At 59.2% G+C, this 24,820-nt stretch overlaps 1 protein-coding gene across 1 annotated transcript; it reads left to right on the forward strand.

Annotated features, from left to right (window-relative positions):
• The first annotated feature begins 572 nt into the window (after positions 1–572).
• Positions 573–6,472, forward strand: KBTBD11 (kelch repeat and BTB domain containing 11). The gene is made up of 2 exons (XM_044226022.1): positions 573–953; positions 1,128–6,472. Exons 1-2 carry the CDS (start codon positions 573–575, stop codon positions 2,700–2,702), a joined length of 1,956 nt encoding a protein of 651 aa, XP_044081957.1. The 3' UTR covers positions 2,703–6,472.
• Positions 6,473–24,820: the final 18,348 nt, after the last annotated feature.

Raw genomic sequence — 24,820 nt, forward strand, 5'->3', positions numbered from 1 at the left:
AATGAGAGTCTTAAAAATAAAAGCAAGCTTGGGGGTGCACTCCACAGGGACTGAAGTGCAAATCCCGGTTCTGAAGTTTAGAGGCAGCGGCCTTGGACGTGTTGGTCCTGGGATGCAGTGATGGGACTGATGGGATGAAAGTAAAGTGACCAGCGCTGGCCCAGGAAAAAAGGGCCTGCCCTGGTTTGTGAGCCCTTCCCCGTAGCTCCGCGCTGCAGAGAAGGGGCTGCAGATCACCGGGAGGCCGTCGGCGCGTTCCAGGGGAGAAGCATCGGTGCACCGGCCTGGGGACCAAGCCACGGAGACCCTGGCCCCGGGCTGGCCCACGCCTCCTTCAGAAGTTCCGCTGAGACTGCAGGCGCTGACGCACTCCTCCTCGCGGCAGAGGGGAGCGGTGTGGGGGCCGGAGGAACCGTGCACACACAAGTGAAATCTGATCGCCGGCCAGGAAAAGCCCGTGAAGCTAGAGCCCCGGAGGCACGGGCGACCTTGCGCAGCCCGAGTCAGGGCGCGGTCATGGTGGGCTGCTGAGCGCGGGCCCGGCTGCGGCGGTGGCGCAAGCAAGCGTCCCCATGGAGAACCCCGTGCCCCCCTGCGCCCTCTACCCCGGGGACGACCGCGGCCGCGGGGCCGAGGCCGGGGGCGCCTTTGCGCAGGGAGCGTGCGGCCAGGCCGGGGGCCGGGGCGGCGCGCCCGCGGCTCCGGGAGAGGGCAGCCTGCAGCCGCCCGACGCGCAGACACCCTGCAGTCTCCGCGCGTCGCTGTGCTTCAGCTCCGGGGACGGCTCCCCGCCGCAGTCTCGCGCTTCCGCGGCGGAAGGCGCAGCGTCCTCCCCGCCCTCGCGTCGCAGCGGCCAGCGGGTGGTGGAGCGGCAGTGGGAGGTCGGCAGCGCCGGCGCCGCGTCCGCCCAGGAGCCCGGGGACCCCGAGCAGCGCGCGTCCCCGGAGGATTCTGTGTCCCCGGAAAAGCCCGCGTCCGCCGAGGAGCCCGGGGACCCAGCCCAGCGCCCGTCCCCGGAAGAGCCCGCGTCTCCCGGGGAGCCCGTGTCCACCGAGGAGCCCACGTCCCTGGAAGAGCTTGTGTCCCCCGAGGAGCCTGTGTCCCCCGAGGAGCCCGTGTCCACCGAGGAGCCCACGTCGCTGGAAGAGCTCGTGTCCCCCGAGGAGCCCGTGTCCCCCGAGGAGCCCGGGGACCTCCCACCAGTGCCCCCGGGCGTCGGGCCGGCGCACGGGGAGCCTGACCTGGTCATCGAGGTGTCGGGCCGCCGGCTGCGGGCGCACAAGGCGGTGCTGGCGGCTCGCAGCGACTACTTCCGCGCGCGCGCGTCCCGGGACGTGCTGCGGGTGCAGGGAGTGGGCTGGGCGGCGCTGCGGCTGCTCCTGGCCTACGCGTACAGCGGGCGCATGGAGGGCGTGCGACCCGACAACGTGGCCGAGGTGGTGGCCGGCGCGCGCCGCCTGCAGCTACCGTGCGCCGTGCAGCGCGCCACCGACGCCGTGGCACCGCAGCTGAGCCTGGCCAACTGCTACGAGGTGCTGAGCGCGGCCAAGCGGCAGCGGCTGTCCGAGCTGCGCGACGCCGCCTACCGCTTCATGAGCGACCACTACCTGGACGTGCTGCGCGAGCCCGCGGTGTTCGGGCGCCTGTCGGGCGCCGAGCGCGACCTGCTGCTGCGCCGCCGCCTGCGCGCCGGCCGGGCCCGCCTGCTGGCCGCCGCGCTCGGACCTGCCGGGGAGCGCGCGGGCAGCCGCCCGCAGAGCCCGTCGGGGGACGCGGAGGGTCGGGGCGACGCCGCCGTCTACTGCCTGCACGAGGCGGCCGGCGAGTGGCGCGAGCTGACGCGGCTGCCCGAGGGCGCGCCGGCGCGGGGCTGCGGCCTGTGCGTGCTCTACAACTACCTCTTCGTGGCCGGCGGCGTGGGGCCGGCGGGTCCCGACGGCCGCGCGCGCCCCTCGGACCAGGTCTTCTGCTACAACCCGGCCACCGAGCGCTGGAGCACCGTGCGGCCGCTGCGCCAAGCGCGCTCGCAGCTGCAGCTGCTGGCCCTGGACGGCCATCTGTACGCCGTGGGCGGTGAGTGCCTGCTCAGCGTGGAGCGCTACGACCCGCGCGCCGACCGCTGGGCCGCCGTGGCCCCGCTGCCCCGCGGCGCCTTCGCTGTGGCGCACGAAGCCACCACCTGCAATGGCGAGATCTACGTGTCCGGGGGCTCCCTCTTCTACCGCTTGCTCAAGTACGACCCGCGGCGCGACGAGTGGCAGGAGTGCCCGTGCAGCAGCAGTCGGGAGCGCTCCGCGGCCATGGTGGCCCTGGATGGCTTCATCTACCGCTTCGACCTGGGCGGGGGCCGTGGCGACTCGCAGGCGGCGGAGGCCGGAGGCGTCAGCGTGTTCCGCTACCACTGCCTGGCCAAGCAGTGGAGCCGCTGCGCCGCGCACCTGCGGCCCCCGGGCGCGCCGTCCAGCCTGCAGCCCTTCCGCTGCGTGGCGCTGGACGGCACCATCTACTGCGTGAGCCGCGCAGGCACCTGGCGCTTCGTGCCCCCGCAGGACAGCGAGCCGGGCGCGGACGTGGGCGCGGGCGAAGGGGGCAGCTTCGAGCCCGCACCGCTCCGCGTCCCCTTGGACGCCCGAGGCGCGCTCTTCCCGTTTGTGCTCAACTTGCCGGAGAAACCGGACCGAGGCGAGGAGGGCGCCGCGTAGGGCGGGCGGGGTCCACCTGGGCATCTCCCTCAGGGACGCCCCCGTGGGCGGAGATCCAACTGGAGGGGTTGGGGGGGGGGCACGGTCCATGGGGACCATTTAAACCCTTTGAAGTTGGAAGCTTGTCGAGGGGCCTTGAAGACTTTTCGCAATGCTGTTTTAAGGTCTGCTGCCCTATTCTGCATTCCCTTTTGCACCGCTTTGCTCCATGGGGTCAATGGCACAATATGTAAGGTGTTTGTAAAGAGGTGACCTTACAAATATGGCATGGGATGTCGGAGGGAGAAGGAGGAGGAAGTGGAAGATGATGCCTGAGGATGAGTGGGTGGGTCCCAGAGTGCCCATGGATTGTCCGGGGTGCTCAGGGGCGGTTACGCTCCCGAGTGGGATGGAGAGTCCCAGACGGGAGTGTGCACAGTAGCTTCCTCGCTGCACCAGGAGAAGGCCCTGCACATAGCTCAGGGCCACCGCCCCACGGGGGAGCCCCTGAAGTAGTCCACCGTGGGCTCTGTTGGCTTGAGATTTACACTCATAACCCATACGCAGAGCTCTTGAAACTTTTTCTGCTTTAGTGAAAAGGCTCATGTCATCCTATGTTCTATTATGGTTGGGTTAGTTTCCGATGTCACAAGCGTGAAAGGTGGGATCTGTCCCTGTCTCCTGTCCAACAAGCGGGGAAGGATGCCTCTGTCTGCTGCGGATCCCACAGAAGGGGCCTCACCCCCTCTCAAGGGCCACTCCATCTCACCTCTCAACCCAGAGAGCTTACAGACTTTTGAGTTAAAGGGTGTTAATGATTATATCCGATGTCCTAGTAATGACTTACTTCAGAGAGCGGACCGTGAGTAGCAAAAGCTGACCCCAAGGATGCTTGTCTGTTCTGAAAGGAACCTTCCTCAGGTGCCCTCTACATGAGCAGCCACCTTCCTGTTCTCGAACGGGCACAAAGAAACAGGTGCCCCTTCCCCTCGCCCCCGAGAAGAAGGTTGAAACCCCTCTTGGCACTTCTAAAGACGAACATGTAGGCACATTTGGAACCCACTAGTTACCGATGTTCGCAGGATGTATTAGGCCATTCTGACGAGAGAGATTAATTTTTAATAGTATGCTGGCAGGAAGATGTGGCAGTGACAGGAAGTATGCTGACACAAGGGGGACGTAATGTGTATTTATAATGTTAAGTAGCAGGTAAACTACATTTTTTCTAATCGACTTCCAAAATACCCTAATAGAATTAACATCAATTTCAGTACTTTGAGGGGTCACGAGCGTTAAAAAGAAACCAAGTGATTGCTCATTTGTTATAACATTTTACTTTCCAAACAGGTGTAGACAGAGTTTACTGTTTATTAAGAATTTAAGGGTAAAGTGTGTGCTCAGAAATAGAGGCAAACCGATCTGGATTCTGAATTGAGGCCATTTTAAAAAATTATAATAGGAAAAGTGCATGTTGACAGTCACCGGCACTTAACCAGAGGAAATCACGCACCCCCTTACTGCTTTTCAGTTCTTTCTCCAGTGGTGGGGGTTGACGTCTCTGTAGCAACAGTGGGTCATTGGGAAATAAGTTACGCTTTGTAAAGAGTCTGTGGTTGTGGAAGTTACCGGTTAAGTATGTTTGGAAATGACTAGCTTGCGTCATGATGCACAAGTCAGAGGGATGGAGTTTAGGATTTCTGTGAGAGTATGTTCTGGTGACCTATGTGCTCTCTCAAGACTGCTCCTGAGCCAAGAAGGTATCTTGGCAGCCTGGTTCTTCATCTTAGAAAAGAAGGACAGACTTCGCCTAGCCTGGCCTTCCATAGGAGTAGAACGCAGAAACGGTAGCGGAAAGGGAAGTTAGAGCAAAAGGAAACAATGTTCTTGTAAAGAAATGTGCGCCTTGTGTCCTAGCACATTTCCATCTAGAATGTTATATTTATGCTAAAGCTTTTATATGAAATGGAACCAGGCCAATATTTTCATTCCTTAATTCTCAAATTCATGAAATACTACCACTGTGATTTTGCTCGTGAAATCATTCCTGCGATGTTTGCTGTTTTGAAACAAAATGCTGTGGGAGTGAGTTTCCGAAGCAGGCTCGTCCCTACGGGGCACATGGGAGGCGCTGACAGCCTCAGCGTCCCGTGCCCAGCTGGAGTTCTGTGTGTTGTTCTATGATTTAATTTAACAAAGGCCGGCCCCAGACCTGGCATCCCTCCTGCGGGAACTGGCCCTGGATTTCCAGGGTTTGCCGCACTGGAATGCACGAGCAAGCCCAGGGAAAGGCAAGGATAGGTGGATGGACGTAGAAGAGCGTGGATCTTATTTCTAAATACAAATGCCTCCTAGAAACAAATGCCACGAGGACCAGTTTATTTTGCTTTTCGGCCAGTATTTGGAATTGTAACCACAAGGTTTGCAGCAGTCAGGCAAGCAGGTGGGGGCCGGGGCCACGATGCAGAGGACTGTGTGGTGTGGGGAGGGGCTGTTGGGGGGCATCCCCTGCCGAGACTTGCCCCTGACGGCTGATACTCCCAGGAGGGCCCTTTGCAGACGACGGGACGCTGCAGGCCTGCACCAGCGCCGGGTCGGGACGCCTCACTGTTCTCACTCATTGTTCTCATTCCCGGGTTGCTCGCTTTGCCGCAGACTCCTGAAGACTGGTCTGTCAGAGGCCAGCGCGTCTGATGTGTGTAGGACCACCCATAACTCTCGTGCAGGTGACCCCGGCACGCAGACATTTCCCCATGTCCCCATATGCGAACGAGCAGTGGGCTTGTCCGGGGAGACTGCAGTGGACAGAAAGGTCCGGCCTTTGGCTGGCCGACAGCCCTTGTCCATGGAGACTCACTCGAGCCGCAGAGACACGGGCAGGCGATGTCTTCTTCCACACGTTTATTCTTGGTCTTGGGAACAACCTGAGCCCCAAGCGACCCTTGGCAGCTTTTGAGCTGGACTTGGGCCTTGCTGTTGGGGTTTCTGCATCCCTGGGGTCCCCTCTAAGAGGGCACACAGACGCCGTGGCTGCGTGGCTGCTGCGGTTCGAACTCTTACGCGTGCATTTTGCCGCAGACACTCAAGAAGCGCAGCCGTCTGCCCCATCGGCGCCGTTTCTGGTGCCTTTGGTAATGCTGGCTCATCGGGCGGGCTCTTGGGTAACTTCCTGTGAACAATTCTCAAACGGGATGTGTTTGAGGTCCTTGGCTGTATTTTCTAAAGCTGAGGTCCGTTGGGACCACAGCTCGCGGGAGCACCTGCAGGGCCGAATGGCAGCAGATGGGCTGCTTGTGTTTTATTTTAGATGCTTCCCCAGCTTATGGAATGTGTAGTCGGGCATTCAAGAAATCCCACCTTCTCACCCTGTTCCTGGGCTGTGGTATTCATGAGAAGATGGGAAGGGAGACGCACACGCGCCAGCGGCACCCGCCTTTCTGCCCCGGCACCCCGGACCTGCCGGTGTGCACGGCCAGGCCCCCGCGCTCCGGTGCCAGGCATGCCGCTGTGACGCGCCGGGACTCTGCTTTCGGGGAGCCGCAGTGCAGGCTGGACGTATCTCCTGGGAGGATTCCGCCCTCCACGGCTCTAACAAGCGTGGACAGACTGCAGGGGGGCATCGAGTGAAGATGCACCAGCCCTGCTCCCCGCAGGTCAGGCCCGCAGACGCTGTACGTGCAGGGAATGAGCGAACGCTTCGGTTTCTCGCGCCTGGGCGCAATTGCTGTGAAGCCTTGTCCGTGTCTGCTTACGCCACGATGAAATAAATCATTGGAAATGCTACTGCTCCTGAATCTGTGCCGTGGTTGCTTCTCTGCCCACCCCCCCACACCCCGACAGGCAGAGCGGAGCCCCAGGTGAGCTGCCCTCCCTCGGGAAGCCAGAGGCGTCCTCACCTGCCCTCACAGGCCTGTGCTGGCAGCTCCCCTCGGTGGATGAGGGTATGATGACCCCCGAGCCTCCTTCCAGCCCCCACATTTACGCTGACGCTCTCTTCACACTTACAAGGTGCCTGTCCACACCTCCACCGCTCACCTGTCCCTTCCCCTGCCCGTGGTGCCACGCGTTGGTTTCCACGCCGGCCACGCATCTGGGTCTCCATGGTCACTTACTCCTACAAAGGGAAGCCTGTAGACCCAAGCATCCTTACAGTTCGCACTCCCCAGGATCATGGGCCCATGCCATTGTTAATTTGTAGGGGTTCTTTAAGAAATTATTTCTTTTCCTCTTAAAAATATTGTTTCATGGGGCGGGGGGCTGGGGGATGTTACTTAGGCTAGGGGACGCAGGAGCTCCCCGACCCGAGCTTGCCGTCTCTACTTTCCTAACGGCTTTTTTTCCCTGCAAAAACAGAATTTAATCTGAACTTTTGCACAGCTGCCATTCCCTCCCCCTATGCCCCCACCCTGAGTTTTGGGATTTTGATAATAGATTGGAATGATTTTCTTGGCCTTTCACATCTTTTCAGTTAGCTGTAATGCCACAAAACACAGGGGCTTTGCAGGCGGAGATGATGAACTTTATAACAAGTTGGGGCCCACGGAGGGTATGGGAAAAGCTCACATCGCTGGTCTGAGATTCTCATCCCGTGAGAAAGGAAGATTTTCTTAAAACCACTTCCGGCAGATGAACTGACATCTGTGTTTGCGGAGGGGAGTCATTGGGCTCAATTCTTCAGAGAGCACAGCGGCCGCCGAGCGCCTTCCTTGGGGACCATTTTGCTGGTGGCTGGTGGCCCTGCCCTTTGGCGCTAACAGGACATTGACCTGGGCACTGCGCTGTCCCAGACTGACCTGCTGGTTCCCGCAGATGCCTCCGAGCATTCCAGCAGCAGGAAGTAAGCAGCCGTGTCCCAAGGCGGTCCCGCTAGAAGCCCGTCACTGGAGCGTTTCGGGAGGGGATCCGGCACTGACCGCTGATCACCGACAGCGGGTCATTAAACTCCATGAAGCTGTCCCCTGGTGCTGGCTGGGAAAGGTAGAAAAAGCACCGAGGCAGGACATCGTCTGCGTTCACTCTGAGTGGCGGGTCTGTCCCCTGCTACTGGGACCTGTGGGACGCCCGACCCCATGAACGGTCACATTTCCGTACCTGCATCATCAACAACGCCATCGGAGCGCTGACGGGTCAGCCGTGGGCACACCCTGCCGCAGGCACCCCCCGGGGTCGGGGCTTCTCAGACCTCAGAGTCCGGGAGAGGCCCTTTGTGAACTCCTAAAAAATGCAAAATCCTAGGTCCCAACACGAGAGGCTCCATTAAAGCTGTCCCCGGGGAGCCAGGAGTTTGGGTTTTCACAAACACCGCAGGTAACGCCGGGGCTCACGGCCGCGTTGCGTGCTGGGGGCCCGCACGGTGCGATGGTCCCCGTAGAGCCCAGGTCCCCGTGGCGCTGTGCTCGCTGCTGACCCGTCTCCGGGGCTGCCTCTCGTCCCGCACCTGTCCTGGTGACGCTGCCTGTGCTGCTCCGGCTGGATCGTCCTGGAGAGGTTGTTCGTCACACACCCCGAGTGGGGTCAAGGAGGGCACTGAGGACGAGCTCTTTATGATACGCCGCTTACATGCTAGCGAGGGAGCCCAGACACTCGGCAAGGCTTGCAGTGTCCAACCCAGTGACCTTGGGCTGGGAAATCAGAGGCAGTTTCTGCACTGGAGCACAGCAGGGACCCTTGCCGGCAGGTCCGGCTGTGGCGGCAGCACAGAACGGGGTAGTCCCCTACACCTCCCCCCGACGCGCACAGCCTCCCCCTCCTCCTCTCCCCACACTACCAGCATCCCCGCTGGTCGGGGCGTTGTCACCACTGAGGAGCCCCCATGGACACGTCCTCATCCCCCACATCCTCAGTGCACGTCAGGGTCACTGTTGGTGTCGCACACTCGGGTTTGCACAAATGTGTGGGGACTCCTACCTGCCATGACAGGGTCACACAGAGTAGTCTCACCGCCGCCGTAAGCCCTCTGTGCTCCCCCTGCCCCTCTCCCATCCCCCATCCCCAACCCTCCTCTCCAGCCCCAGCCCTCCCTCTCCATCCCCAACCCTCCTCTCCAGCCCCAGCCCTCCCTCTCCATCCCCAGCCCTCCCTCTCTATCCCCAGACCTCCTTCTCCATCCCCAGCCCTCCCTCTCCATCCCCAGCCCTCCCTCTCCATCCCCAAGTCTCCCTCTCCCTCCTCATCCCCTGGAAGCCACTCATCTGTTTACTGTGTCTGTAGTTCTACCTTGTCCGAAGGTCACAGAGTTGGAATCCCAGAGCAAGTAGCCCTCAGACTGGCTTCCTCCACTGGGTGAAGCACGTTGGAGGTTTCCCCGTGTCTTCATGGTTGGGTGGCTCATTTCTTTTTAGGGTTAACCACTATTCCAGGGTCTGAACACACCACAGTTGACTCAACCACCCGCTGAAGGACACCTTGTTTGGGTCCAGGTTTTGGCAACGATGGATAAAGTGCGCAGGTTTTTGTGTGGACATGAGTTTTCCGTTCATGTATTATTTTAGATCAACTTTATCAGGATACAATTTACACACAACCACATAGCCTCATTGTCAGTGTACAGGTCCATGACTTCTGACAAAATACCTACGAACCCAGATACAGGTACCCTGAGTTCCTGTACAAAATACGGAGCAAGTGCTTCCCTGCGGACCTCACCCGACTCCTTTGCTGCCTGACCCCACATCCTGGCCCTGGGCGGTCAGCATCCTGCCTCTGTCACTAGAGATCAATTTTGTAAACATGGAAACACACGGCATTTGCTTTTTTCTGTTCTTCTGGTTTTTCATGCGGCGCAATGGTTTTGAGATCTATCTGTGTTGTGTGCATCTGTCATCTGCCTCTTCCTTCCTTCCTTCCTCTCTCTCTCTCTCTCTTTCTTTCTTTGTTAAATTGTTTTTAAAGGTTGTTCCTCAAAGCAGATGCAGTATTTAAAGCCCCGTGGCCGGCAGGGACTGCTGCGTAATTAGCGTGAGTGCAGGGTTAATTAGAACGGCGAGCAGCAGCAGCCCACTTCCCCAGCCAGATTTCTTGCAAATTGGTAAGTGACAACGTTGATATTTGTGTCTTCCCTCCGAGAATCCCCCAAATCCGGCCGTTGGTTTGACGGGTTCTAGTCCCGGGCTGGCGTCAGGGGCCGACCTGGTCCTCCCGAGCTGGAGAGCGTGCGGTCCGACGGGTCTGTCCACTGCTCCGTTGGCTCTCACCTGCCGGCTTCCCGTCCTTCCCTTCCGTTGGCTTCGGTGGGACTCCCGCGATTTTCTCATTTGTGGGCAGCCTTAAAGGCAGGCGACATCATTCTGGGATAAAGGGGGCACGAGCCAGTCTGTAGATGAACTCGGACGCTGCGGCTGAGGTGTCCCCCCACCCCCCACCGACAGGTTGCCACGGCTCACGTTTCATCCGGGCGTCCCTGCGAAGCAAATCACCGAGACTCGAGACTCGGAGGCACTGCGGAGCGCCCAGCCCCGTCACCCGGCTGTGGGAACAAACAGCTTCCGCGGGCTGAGCGGCCACGGCAGATGCCACACCGGGCAGCTCACGCACAGGGTCGCGTTCACGCCTCACGGACATGTCGTGGGGTCGGCCGGTCCCCAAGGGGACACTCACATGGCAAGGCCCCTTCAGGGCCCCCTGACTTCTGAGATCGGGAAAGCGGCCCTTTCCCGGGGGAGCCCCCGCGGCCTACCTGCCCAGGACAGCCCGCCCGCCTGCCTACGCCTGGACCCGCCGCGCCCTCCAGGTGTCAGAGAGCCACGCTCGGACGCAGGCCCCGAGCTGAGTGGCCTTTTTTCCGACATACCCGGGCGGACTCGCCACCCGAGGGCCTCGAGACCGTGACCACGTGCTGACCGGCTGTCGCATTCAGCAAGATGGGGCACTTCGTGAGGGCCAGGTCTGTTCTGGGTGTGGGGACGCCGCCCTGAACCCCACCAGCAGCCCACAGCGCCCCGTGACCAGCGTCTGGTAGACAGAGAGGGAACCCCTGCGGCACCAAGGGGGGGGTCTCCTTCCCAGGAAGCGGCCCAGCGGCCGTGGACCTGCTGCTCCTACCCCCAGGGGCGCGTGCGTCTGGGCGTCCGTAACGCCGAGTTCTCTACACTCAGCAACGCCCCGGAGAGCCGGTGAGCTAGAAGCTTCCGCTTCATGTGGTTATTACTCAGGGGCTGAGTAAGCGTGTCTGAGGCCAGTCCGTACGACGGCCGCCCCACGGTCCTCGAGCCCGGGACACACTGTCACCCCCACCGCCCCCTCTCCGGGCGGGCCGTGTGCACCCCCCAGGGGCACCTCCCGATCCTGCGATGCACGGGGTACCCGGCCCGGCTCCACAGAGGTGGCCTGGCTTGGTGTTCAGGCCTCTGGCGGCCTTCGTGCGGGTTTGCAGCGCCCTGCCCGCCCCCCGACCAGCTCCCCTGCTGTCTTGGAGCCTCCGTGGGAAGGCAGGCCGGCAAGGACTTCAGACATCCCCAGAGAGGGTCCACCTCGCCCTCTGCTGTCGTCACACTGAGCGCCTGTCTGAGGGACGCCCTTCCTGGGAGGGCCACTCACCATCCCCTCAGAGTCCCCGGTAGCATGCCCACACCCTTGCCTGGAGCACAGGCCCTGGCCCAGGGGCTCCACGTGCAGCCCCCACCAAGCCCTCTGCACCTCCCTCCTGCCTTTCCTCCTCTTTTCCAGGCATTCTGGCTCCCCACACAGCACTGACCCTGGGATCCGCTCTCTCTGGGCCTCTGCTCGCTGGTCTCCTCGGGGCTCCTGGCCTCCATCCCCTCCCTCAGAAGGCCTCTGACAGCAGCCCACTCCCTTCCCCTGCATCCGGGCTGCGTCTCCTCCCTGGAAGGCTTTGGTTTCGTTGATGGATCTTATCAGCCTGCAGCTAGAGCTCACTGTGTGTTTATCCCCATCCTGCCAGTCAGCGTGGGCTTGTCTGCTGGGCTGTCCTCCCTGAGCCAGCCCGGCTTCCCTTGCCCTGGTCCGGCTACTCCGTCGGCACCTGCAGCGGGCCGGCGCTCAGCCGTGTGGCAGGGGCTGGGAGACCCCCGGGGCCCGGGTGAGAGCCCTGCGGGAGCGGGTGTGAGCCCCACCGCCCGCACGAGAGAGCAGAGGGCTGGTCTCGGAGGACCCGTGCAGGGCCCAGGGGAGCGCTCTGCACCATCAGATGCGCCCGACACGTGCGTGTTCTAGCCCTCGTGTGCTTCCCAATCAGTGTTCCTTTCGGAGCAATTTTTATTTATTTTCAGTTATTTTATTCTATTTTTCATCCCGGCGCGTGCCTTCATCCCCACCGTTTCCACTGTCCCCCCGCCCCCTCCCCTCTGGGGACCAGTAGGGTGTTCTCTGCGGTTAAGGGTTTGTTTCTCCGTTTGTGTCTCTCTCTGTTTTCCTTTGCATGTTTGTCTTGCTTGTTACATCCCACACGCGGGTGAGACCATCAGGGCAATCTGTAGGAAGCGTTCGCGCCCTTAGAGCACTCGACTTCAGCCAGCAGGCTCCCCGCCAGTTTGTAGGACAACCTGCCCCACACCCAGCTGCGTCGGATGCGTCGGGTGCGTCTGCTCCGTCTTCGTCCGGGGCTTGCTCTCCCCGCAGCCCGTTTGTCCACGTCTGTGCTCAGCGGCCCGCGCTCGCCGAGGGGCACGGGGTGACCGCACCCCAGGGCTCGGAATTCCTGCTCCGTCCCGCTGGTGCCGCTCGGCCCGGCGGAGCCTCGGCATGCCGCCCACGCGTCCCTGGGTGTGTCCCGTGGCGTGCAGACACACAGACGTGTTCGGTGTGTGTTTAATCGATCTCGGTCTTTTCTCACCGTCTCTACACGTTTAAGAAAGAGCCGCCCCTGGTGCTTTGTGTGGCTCCCGTGGCCGCTGCCTGCGACACACAATGCCCATCGCAGCGACCGCTCCTTCTCGGAGCCGCCGTCCTGTTGAGGGACTCGCCCCCCCCCCCAGCTAGCCGTGGGGAAGGAGCAGCCCCCGCCCCGCAGCCGGGATGGTGCCCTGCTCGGCTCTGAAGCCAGATGCACCCAGGAGCCTGCAGATTCTGTGAGTGAGGACGGGCCCTGCACCAGGAAGCAGTGAGCTCTGATCCAGGGTCTGTGGTATGCTCGGGCCACGGCTGTGCCGGCCCCTGTGGACAGCAGGTCGGGGCAGGACGCTCGTGGCTGCCGTCGGCAGCTTCTCCGGAGTCCGTCTTCCCGGGAGTGATCCCACCTCCTCATCCCTGCCTGAGCCCCAGGACCGAGAAGGGAAGACCTCGGTTCTCCTTCGGTCAAGAGCTGCCCCGGGGGTTGTTGCTGTTTAGAAAATGTTTTTACTCCTCAAAATGTCAGGAGGTTTTTCTGATTCGAGGGGCAACCATCTGACTTACAGCAACGTCCCCCGTGTGGCTCTACAGTCAGGGTTCCCGTGCGTCCGTCTGTCCAGCCGTGTTGGAGAGGAAGCGTGCAGTGTGCTGTGCGGTGCCCAGCCCCCACTACCCCCTACGGGACCGGGGCTCCTTCGGGGCCAGAATGAGGACACAGGCCTGGTTTCCATAGTTCCCGTCTGGGCGGCAGAGCCCTGCCAGCTCCTTGGACGCCGCCGTCGGGACAGCGAGCAGGCAGGCAGCGCCGAGAGGTGGCCGGCCGCCTGCCACACCGCCTCTGCGTGTTCGGGGGATGGGCACGGCCGTGGCAGCGGCCGCTTGTCCGCTGTGTGTGCTCTCGGCCCTTCTGCCCTCGCTTCCTTTTCCTGGAAGGATTTCATACGTGATATCACTGAGTTCCCAGGCAGTGTTCTGAGCACAAGCTGCTTTCTCCACCTCCCGTCTTGCCTGTCACAGATTCCCTCTGTACGTCCTGGGAACAGGGACACAGAAGGCCAAGTGTCCATTGTCCATGTGTGTGTGTGGAAGTCCGCGGACAAAGGCCCTTTCTCCCCGCGGGCCCTGCTCTGACTCTCCCCGCTGTTCCCTGCTCCTGGCCGGCCGCTGTCCAGGAACAGACGGGAAGACTCGTGGCCTCGGCGGATCAAGGAGGCTGGACTGGAGAGAAAGGGTTTGTGTTGACAGAGAGTTTTCTTTGATGCTGCTCGCTGTGATTTTTCCGAAGGGCTGCAGGTACGAGCCATGTGTCGCTACAGACACGGCGGTCTTTGATTCCCGGCCCTGAAGGGCGGCGGCCCCCGCCCCGTCTGTCTCCGGCTGCCTCTGTCTCGGTCTCTAGCTGTCTCTCGCCGTCTAGGTACTGATCGTTTATTCGGCACAGTTCAAAGGCCCCCCTGCTTGGTTTTCGTGCACCCGAGATGCAGGCTCTCGGAAGGGAGGGACGGCGCGGCGGCTGTTGCTCCAGCAGACGTGGGCTGTGTGTCCTGGGAGAGCGGAGGAGATGCGGAGCCACAGCTGGGGGTGGGGGCACGGATGTGAGACGTTCCGCCCCCCACCCCGGGCAGTGAGCGGGGGCAGGGTGGACAGGACAGGGCCTGAGAGTCAGGGGAGGCCGCCCTGATGCCCCTTAGATTGTGAGCCAGACTGGGAGGAATTACACTTACAAACCAGAATGGAAGAAAGAAAACCACCCGAGCTTAGCCCAGGATGTGAGGGGAGATGACTGTCACGTGTGCACACACACTCGCACACACACGTGCACGGTGGAGGGTGACACCCGTGCACACGCACAGAGCGGACAGTGCACACATACGTGCATACACGCACGCACGGTGGACGACGGTCACGTGTGCACATGCGTGTGCACACACTCACACTCGCAGGGTGCACCCTGGCCTGCAGGCAGTGTGTGTTCCTTACCACAGGTGTGCAAACTGTCGAGGAGCAGCTGCTGCCACAGCAGAGACCCCGCCGGGGCCGGGTGACGGGGGTCTGACCCCTGCGCTGCCTGCCGTGGGCGTCCGTCTGTCTTCCCCCCTCTCCGGACCGGAGATGCGCTCCGCCATGCCTCCCAGTGTGCCGGCGAGGATGGAGGCAGCTGTAGGCTCCCCGGAGCCACAGAACCAGCAGGAAGCCTCTATTTCTAGAAAGCGGTTTCTGAGGAGGTGCTGGCGGCCACGTCATGGGGCTGGGACGCCGAGGGATCCTGTCCTGCCGGCTGGAGGCCCGAGGCCGGGCGTGCGGGTCGAAGGCCCCGGAAGCAGGCGTCTGTTGGCAGAGGATGCGTGATGCGGTCGAGCAGAAGCCCCCGAGGACGGCGTGCGTCCCACCCGTGCCGGCGACCGTCCTCACTCAGCCCTGACTCAGCGCTGGGCCCTCAGGGAAATGCCCTCAGCCCTTCCGCGATCGTGTTTCGTCTGGGCCTGCTGCGGCCCCGTCACCTTGACACGCAAACCAGCCACCACGGAGGCAGACGGAGGGCGGGGCGGCAGCGGCTGCAGAGCGGCCCGCGGGTCCCACGCCGCCGGGGCTTCGTCTGGGCTGCTGCCCTGCTTCTGGCTTCCGAGTGCCGCGGGCCGCGTCTGTGCACACTCGCACTGTGCACACTGTGCACACCCGCCCCGGACTGGAAGCCGTCGTGAGAGAGGTTTTGTCTTCTCCTGTTTCCGTCACGGTCCGGGTGACCCTGAGGCCGTCAGTGCCGGCTTTGGGGTCTGGATTCTCACGGCAGGACGGGTGGGCAGGATGCCGTGCTCAGCAGGGCCCTGTGACCCCAGGGTCGCCCCAGAACGGCCAGGACCGCGTGGCCTGCGGCAGCTGTCCTCCTGCACTACCACCATCTGCTGGACAACATGGGACATTACACTCTGGCGACAGACCGTGACCCTGGGGACATGGAGTTAGGTAAACAGCAAAATATTTGAAATGACATTACAGCCACGGTAGAGTAAACCAGCACATGCCATGTATTTCCAAATTCTTTCCCATACATGTCACGTCATTTTAAGATTTTATTTTTTTATTTGAGAGACAGAGATCACAAGCAGGCAGAGAGAGAGGGGGAAGCAGGCTTCCTGATGAGCAGAGAGCCCGATGTGGGGCTCGATCCCAGCACCCTGAGATCATGACCTGAGCTGAAGGCAGCGGCTTTAACCCACTGAGCCACCCAGGCGCCCCCATGTCACGATATTTTAAATAGCATCGTGTGACAAGTGCTTGTCAACGAAGGCACGGAAATGCATGCTTCTTTTCGAAGGTGATGCATGTCCCGGACGGGTGACCCCAGTCCTGGGGCGACACGTGTTTGTGATAATGACCTAACACGCGAGGGCCCCTCTGTGTGCCTGCGAGGAGGGGCTGGAAGTCATTCCCGTGGGTGACGTAAGCGGATTCCTTTGGGAAGAGCCCAGCTGTCAGCCTCCGGTTATTAGAAACAGGCCAGAAAACTTCCACCCAGTGCAGGTGACGTAACAACCCGCGGGAGGGGACGCCCGCACAGAACGCCACTTCCCGCAGCCAGGGTCACCGAGTGTCGAGGAGGACAGGCCTGCGTCTCGTTCACACCCTGCCCTGGAGGCTCCTGGGCGCCTTCCCCGTCTGTCCGCAGCACAGCCCGGGTCACCAACCGTGGCGGCTGGTTCGTGTGGACGATCGTGGGTTGTGTCTCGCTGTGGCCCCTCGGAGGGCGTTTCGAGGCCAGCCTAGATCCGGGTCCCCTGTCCTGCAGTCCTCACGCCGCAGGCTTTTCCCTCACGGCCATCGCAGCTCCGACGCTGACCCTTCCGCCGTGTGGTTGACACTGAACCGGGAGGGCCCAGCAGGGTACGCAGCAGGGCGTGTGCCCGAGCCCTCCCGGGAGGGGCACTGCGCGAGCCTGGGTGGGGGGCGGTTGTCAGAGTGGGAGGCTCTCGGGGCAGCTGGCCGGGCCCCTCGCTCTCCTGGAGGCTGAGCCAGGCTGAGGTGGGGCGGCGAGCTGTGGGGCTTGGCCCCGGGACGCCGGCTCCCCGTCTGTGCACGGACACAGGCTCCGGCCAACTCTTGGGTTCGATTTTCCTGCGGGCATCCCGGGCGGCCTTTAGCAGGAAGACCCGCGGGTTCTGACGCCATTGCCTCGACGTGAGCGTGGAGATAAAACGGACGTCCTGTTTTGGGGTAGCACCGACGGCACGGCTTGACTGTTTCAACCGACTTTTGCTGCTGGAAGAATCGAGGGAACAAGCCAGCTTTTCCCTTTGCCGCAGAATAACCAAGCGGGGACACGGCCCCTGGTCCACGCGGCGCGCACGCATGTACTTGTGCTGTGTGAAGGAGGCAGGCGCGTGGCGTGGTCTGCGGGCTTGTCTGAGCTAGTCGTGCGGCTAAAGCAAGCTAAGGTTTTCCCTGAGTGTGTGTGTGTGTGTGTCCATATATTTGCATAAATTTGCATACATCTGTGCATATTTGTGTGCGGAGTATCCGCATCAGGGAGTTGGACACAAGACCGTTTGCTACACGAATCTAAGGAACAGGGAGTCGAATCGAGGTTCCGGAGAGAAGAAGGAAGAGTTAATACTCGGGATCTTGTTTTCTCCCCTGCCAGGGCCTGCACACGCGTGTGTGACACGTCATGGAAATGGGGGTCGCTGGTGATGTCAGTAAAGCCTGGTGGCGGCCCCAGAAACGGATGCTGACGTGTCATGGGAATGGAGTGTTCCTCGGTCGATTTACAGCGTGTGCGCGTGCACGTGTGTGTGCACGTACGCAACCGTGTGCACATGTGTGTGCGTGTGTGCACGTGCACATGTGTGCATGCATCTGTGTGCACGTGCATGCGTGTGCACGTGTACGCGCATGCCTCTGTGTGCACGTGCGTGTGTGTGTGCACGTGCGTGTGCGTGTGTGCACAGAGCACTCTCAGGTCACATTCTGAGCGTCCTACAATTCCCGATCTCCGAGCACTTGCACTTGAAGTTGTCGGGAACACGTTCACCGGCACCGGCAGTTCTGCGCCGCCGTCCGAGCTCCATGTGCCGAGAAGCCCCCTTGCTGGCGGGGAGGACGGCGGCCGGAGCCTCTCGGGAGCGCCCGGTGACCGTGTCCGCCGATGGCAGGACGGCAGGTCCCCCCTCGGCTCCTGGGGTGGAATCCGTGAGTCAGCCCCTCCCACACACTCCCACGGAGAGCGCAGAGTCTGTGCCTGAGAAAACAGGCGCTTTTAGTTGAGAAACAAACAGTTCTTTTAATTGAACATGTTTTTGCATCTAAGACAGAGAAGAAAAGAAATACCACCCCCCTCGCCCGCCCAAATACCAGGTAATTTAGGTAATCGAAACCAGCCGTCAGCAAACTCTTTCTGGAAAGGGCCACAGAGTTAATATTTTAGGTTTGGGAAGACCATGGGTTTTCTTTGTTTATGTTTGGTTTTGTTTTTATGACCCTTTAAAACTGTAAATGCCGTTTTGACTGAGGGCTGTGTGCAAAAAAACCATGTTTGCATTTGGCCCCAAGTAAAACCCGTCAGTCTGTGCACATCTCCTCTTTCCCCAAAATAACTAAGTCCTGCAGATGAGGGATTCCAGCGCCGTGGGCCATAACCCGTCATCAGTAGCTCATTAGGACATCACAGAAGTCTTAAAAAGTTCACCCCAAATAAAACCAATTTTCCATGAATTTTATGAAGCAACATTTCTATAAAATTGGGATCATTCGTGAATTTCTTTGCTTATTATTATTTTTTTTTTCTTGCAGATTGCCCCCCGGATTCACTTTCCTGTCCGAATCACACCTATTAGTGCTTTCTGCTGGTGGCAGAGTCTCCGGGTTTCTGCTTGTTGAAAAACCAACAACATTGCCTTCGATCTGGGGAGAGATGCTGTCTGGGTATCAGGGACAGTCCCAGTGGGGCGGGCACCCCTGTGTCACTGCTCTGGGGCGGCCAGGGGACTGTGCTGCCCCCTGCCCGGACTCCTTTCTGCCTTCTTGGCGAGGTTTTCTCTCTTTCTTTGCTTTCCAGATTTCTTTTTCCTTGTGCGATCATTTAGGTGTGCATTTCTTTGTGCATCTTCTGCTTGGAATTTGCTAGGATTCTGGAATCTGTGGATTTGGTATTTTTCATCCATTTGGGAAACATTTCATTGTCCTTTCACGTTTTGGCTCTGTGACACTCTCTAATAAAGCATATTTTAGAATGTCTTACACTCTGCCTTTTGTAGCTCTTACATCTTTCTCTATATTCTTAGTAATTTTTGTCTCTGGATCATGAATTCTGATTTATATTCTGGATCTTGCGTTGTGCCAAACTCGGCAGTTAAATCCCTGCATTTTGTAGTTGATTTTGGTAGTTTCATTTTTGTTTCTAAAAGCTCAGTTTACTTACTTTAAAAATCCAATCTGTACCTATTTATGGCTTCCTGTTTCCTTAGGCACCGTCGGGAGCGCCGTCTATTTGTTTCAACAGGGCAGCACGTATTTGAGCTCGGGAAGGGCTTCATGGAGCTCTAACTCACACACCGTACCTTCACCTGTTCAGAGCATAGGGTTCCCTGATTTGCGGCACCGTGGCTGGGCCCCCATCACGGGGTCCCTTGTAGCACGTCCTCGTCGCCCCCAAAAGCAGCCCCGTCCCCACCAGCCCTCAGCCCCCGGCCATGAGTCACCCTCAGCCTCTCCCGCGGACGTCTCACTGAGTGGCACGGCCCAGCGTGTGGTCTTCCCGGCCGATGCCCCGCACTTCTCGGTGCCCGCTGCCAGCGGGCGGGACAGTGGAGTTGCCCCTCCGTGGGCGCCGCGTGCCGTGCTGCTGGGGTGTTGCTGCACCGGTTTTGCGTGGACGCCTGCTTCTGTCTCTCTGGAGCACGTGCCTGGGAGTGGAGCCGGGGCTCTGCTCTGGGCTTCCCGTGCGCGGACCTGCTGTTCCCCGACGTGCGCCGTCGCTGGAACGCCCACCAGCAGGGCTCCAGGTTCTTCCTCCTTCCTGCAGTGGGTCTGTGGGGCTTTCCTTGCCCTGCGATTCGGTTTCCCCGACGGTGGCGCTGGCGCATGATGGCGTCGTGTTTCGTCTGGTGGGCGGTGACAGAGGTCTCTGTGAACCTGCTCTCCCGTCCTGTGTTCCTTACGCAGGGGCCGTTCCCACGGGCCGTTCCTTCTCTTTGACGACAGCCTAGTATTGTGTCTGGAAGATCCCCTGGAGGGAAAACTCTTTCCTACCCATCGGGTTCCGTTTCCAGGGCTCATGGACGTTATTAGGGTTCATGGCGTCTGGTGGGTGGGCCTCTACTCCGGGGGCCCCGGCGCCAAGCTCGAGCCTTAGTGTTCCCTGGATGGTGCCGATGGTTCGCGCCCAGCTCTGCTCCCAGCCCGAGCTGCACCCCTCTGGATGGCTGTGGGGAGGTCGCCCACCCGACCCCCCACCTTCCTTCAGCCGTGGGAGTTTAATTTCCGCCTCCGAAGTGAGCCCATCAAATCAAAGTTGTTCAAGGAAACTGGTTCCATGTTCACCTTGTAGGACTTCATTATTCCCTTCTGTTCCAAGCTGGTATTCCTTATGGGACTCCTCCTCAGTTTTCAGTGTGTGTGTGTTGGGAGGGGGGAGTTCCCAGAACCAGCAGGAGGTGAAACACAAGATCAAAGGTAAAAACCAGGCCTGGAGAGAGAGTTATAAGGAACTTCTCCCACAGTTGTAGGGGTTTGGCAAGTCCAAAATCTGTAGGGTGGGCGGCAGGCTGGAGCCCCAGAGAGAAGCTGCCCTTTGAATCTGCAGGAGAGCCACCGGCAGAATTCCTTCTGAGGGCGTTAGTCTTTGTTCTCTCAGTACCTTCACCTGATGGGATGAGGCCCACCCACACCAGGCAGGTTCATCCGCTTAACTCCAAGTCTAGGGATTTCAGTGTTAATCCCGTCCAGAAAACACCTTCACAGCAACGTCTACACTGCTGTTTGATCAAGCATCTGGGTACCATGGGACGGCCAAACTGACACATTACAGTTAACCGTCGCAGCGTATACAGCATACATGTGCCTTCATATATTCCAAAACGTATTTTGGGTGTAGGAGCTGTTACAAGTGACCAACCTGCCGTTACTGGACTCGACGTCTTGCCCGGACGCGTCTCGGTTAGATACTGCGACCATGACTACATGGAGCCAGTTAGGGTTAATATCATCTTTTTTCCAAAATTGGGAAAGATGGCTGGCAACACAGTTACTGAAGCGTGTTTATGATCTTTGCCCTCGTCTTACAAAGCGGTTTTGGATCTGTTCTCAACGTTACTGATAGTGATCGATTCCCCTTAGCCGGACAGGGACGGTTCCGATGGCGTGCGGCGCCACCTAGTGGTACCGCTCAAAGCCTCCCTCCCGCAAGATTCCCAGGGCCGGGAAGGGTCCGAGCCTCCCAGCGCCGCTCCAGGTGTGACCTGGGGTCCCCGGGAGACCTCCCATAGCTCTTCGGGAGGCGAGGGGTCAAAACCATTTTCATAATACTCGTGAGATCAGCGATCCTTTCAGTGATGTGAGTGTTTGCGGCCGGGGGTGGAATTGGACGGTTTGCACGATCCCGGGTGTGGCGTGCCAGGCTCCGGGAGGGGGAGCACCCGGCCACGTGTGGGAGAGAGCCCCCAGGCGCACCGTGGCCGGGATGACACGCTGCTGGGGTGGCTTCGGATCTGAAAGCAGGGTCGTGGCTGCCCTCGGGATGTCGCCGGGTGGCTGGGCGTGTGGGGGCCAGTCCACGGCTCCCCGCTGGCTTTCCTCCACACGCAGCCCGAGCTAGGACCGCCACAGCCGCGTGCGGCCCACGCGCCCACCGTCTTTCCTTGAGCTGGGCGTCGCGGAGGTTTGCAAAACTGTGAAAGCTTGGCTCTCTAGCTGTTTTCTTGTTTCCAGAAATGTGGTTATTTTTCACAGACATGTTGTTTGTGTTAACATCGAACGGGTCTTTCATTTTTGTTACTTTGTAATGAATCCGTAAATACGTATTGTAAGAATGTTCTGGCTTAAATTTCTAGTGTGGCAAGCACAGGTAGGTATGACCTACACAAGTAAAAGCCGTTTGGGCATCAGTAATGTTTAAGGGTGCCGCGGCCCTGGACGGATCTGACCCAAGAGCTCGAGGAAGTTCAGAGTGACGGAATGAGACTTGATAATCTCGGATAATTAAAAACAACATGTAATGTGGAATTCAGGAACTGGAATGATTTGAGTCCAAGGATAATAAATACTGATTTATGGTTAATTTTGGATACTTTATACCATTTCATTTGTACATCCAAACAGTTCATGGCTGATCTTTCTATTTGTACTTTTCATAGTTTTAAAGCAGGTTCCGTTCCTAACTTGACCACATGTCTTACCTCTTTCTTTCCTTTTCAACAACCAAATCGAAGAATACTTACTGGCTGTCTATTCTACACCAGGCCCAGGGAGAACGGTGAACTCTACAAAGAAAGAGAAAGAGACTAGTTTCTGTCTCTCCTGGGCTGGAATCGTAATAACTTATTTATGTACACATTCAGACATTGCCCAGTTTTCTAAAATCACTCCCAAATTTAACAGGTTGTGTTGTAATTTATGAGTAACGCAGCACCCTAGGGCCTTAGGCACTGGGATCTGCAGTTTTATGCCCAACGGGCTGCGTGGAGAATTTTATCTAAGTAGCCCGTCCATTAGCAGGACGCTTTGTCGCCGGTGTAGCATGTGTGTTTTCCCCTGCAGAGTCTTCTGTAAGTGAGGAGGTTCTGTCCTCATAGGAGAAATGCTTTTTAAGAAGAGTGACAGTCAGAGGCCCGAGTTTCGTGACGTGATCCGAGGGAAGCCGCTTGTAGTTTATAAGAGAAAACGACATACAGAGCCCAAGGGGAAAAGAGGCTGAATGACATGAACTCAGCAGAAATACCGTGTTTTAGAGACAGAACAGCAGCGCCACCGAGAGAAAGCCTTCCCCTTCCGTGTCTCATGTCTGTGCCTCGTGGCTCCTGGGTCGCTGTCCCTCAAAGTGTGCAGGGACAAGGCCTTCCCGTTCTTGGATGACTCTCGTGCGGGGGCGACAGCTGGGATGTGGGATCGTGTCTTGCGGAGGAAGAGAAGCAGTCGGATGCAGATGGACAGGTTATGTGAGAGATTTATCCTAGGAACTGGTCCCTGGTATTGTGGGGGCCGGGAAGCCCCCGGACCTGCCGTCCATGAGCTGGATGGCCGGGCCAGCTGGTGCTGGAGCTCCACCCGAGGCTGGAGGGCTACACCAGGGCAGCCATCCCTGTGGTTCTGTTCAGGCCTCCGTGATGGCCTGATGGCCACCTGCCTTCCAGAATGGGGGGTCTTTACTCTGTGTCCTGATTCACAGACACCCCAGAGGTTGGGTTTCACCAGCTCCCCCTGCTGAGCCTGGTCAGGCATCTGGAAACTACCCCTCCTGGGGTGACAGTAGGTACCTGCCTATGACCCCAGGGTATTTAATAGGTCCCAGTTTGGATTCTAAGCTGTATGGGCCCCGCATTCCAGCAGAGCCATGGACATTGGGAGGTGAGATAGATCTTAGTGACTCATTTGTTTGACTGCTCTGCTCTCCCTGACTTTAATGGGTTCGGAATCTGCACTCCTGTGTTAGCCAATGTCACGGAGCACATCGATGTCAGTCTTTGCGGTGCAAGCTTTGACCATCAGTCCTGTACCAAAAATATGGCCATTTATTTGTTGTTATTATCTGGTTCTTCTGGTCAGTTTGCCGTGGTTGAATGAGCATCTTGGCAGGACGGCGGTGAGCCCAGACAGACTTGCCGGGAGCAGGTGCATGTGCTGGGGACCCCTTGGCATGAGAGGCCCCTGACGGCAAGTTCCACTGCACCAAACGGAGCCGGAGAGTCGGGGAGCGGTGAGGACCCAGTGCCTGAGAGTGTGGGAGAGCCGGGCCACGGGCGGCCAGGGCGCGTTGCAGAGCTTCGCTGTCTGAGGACCACGGGTCAGTGCTGTCTTGACCTTCGTTTAACCCTGAGAAGAAAATTCCTTCATCCCACGTCTTCACGTGGGCTGCCAATGCTGTGATCTTGTTGTGCTGGGAGAACTGGGGACAGCTGTTAATGGCAGGTCTTAAAGGTTTCGTGGGCCAGCGGCGGAAGGCGGAGGAAAACCAACACCAGCAGACTCCTGATCTCAAGTCAAGATCTCCCGCCCCTGGGGAGATGTCTCCATGCCTTGTGCAAAGGCCCAGATCTTATCCCCCAAGCCCCCTGCCCCCCTACAGCACCTCTGAAGTGCGAGAGTCAGGCAGACCCCACAGCTGGGACCAGAAATGCCAGGGAAGACACTGGATTCTAATGGCTGTTCCTGACTCCTGTGGACTGAAGACTTGGGCCCTAGAGCCTCTGCTGTGAGCCTGTCAGCTGACCTGACCCGCCTGCAACGACCCCATCACTCACCCTGGGGGTTTGGCCACCGTCCTGTGCTAAACTGGACAACGGCCTTCACCTTGACCTTGACCTGGGCTTCTCCCTCAAGGCTAAAGGAGGGGCTAGACACCGAGATCTCTAAATTCTAGCTCAAACTGCCTGCATAGCCACGTAAGGTTGGACAGTTCTTTGTGTTTTTAAGTCTGTGCGGTCTTTGATCTCTGCACGCGTGGGGCGAAGCCAGAGGACCGGGCAGGCGATTGCCACTGTTCCGTCCAGTGCTGAGAGTCCGCAGGGGGTGGGGGGGCTGGCCGACTTCCTATCAGCAGCACCCCCCTCTCCCCGCCCGCCGGAGCCCAGGGGCACTTGGCTTGTGTCCTGCTCGCAAGGGCAGGGCCCGCCCTGCCAGCCTCATGGACTCGCGTGCCCTCCGTCCTTCTTATTTTGTTACAACCACATTCTTTCAGGCACATGGCTGGGCCGCACAGTCCGTAATCTTGAAGCCATTAAGGGCTTTCAGAATGGAATCCTCTTGGCGCGGCCGGCCGCGGCTCTGGTGCCTGGTTTTCTGGATCCTGTCCTGCGCCCGGCAGCTGGTGACCCTGTCCCGGTGCGGTAATGCTCCCTTCCCTGGGCCTGAGCGTTCCGGATTGAAATCATAGCATATGGGGGCTTAAACCAGGATCATGTCATCCAGACTCTCACTTTACAGATGGGGAAGCCAAAGCCCCGGGCGGTCGGACAGATTCTGCCTGGGTCATGAAGCTTTGACAGCAGATTAGTGAACTTAGCGGCCAGGCCTGGAGCCCGTGCCCTTGATGCCCGCCCCGGGTGCTGTGGCCAGATCTCAGCGGCGCTAGCCTCCTCGAGATTACTTAATGACACCGTCGAGATAAACTTCCCATTAACGGAGGGCCGCGTCTGTAAATAGAAACC

Source organism: Neovison vison, chromosome 11, assembly GCF_020171115.1.
Source record: "Neovison vison isolate M4711 chromosome 11, ASM_NN_V1, whole genome shotgun sequence".
Classification (NCBI taxonomy): Eukaryota; Metazoa; Chordata; class Mammalia; order Carnivora; family Mustelidae; genus Neogale; species Neogale vison.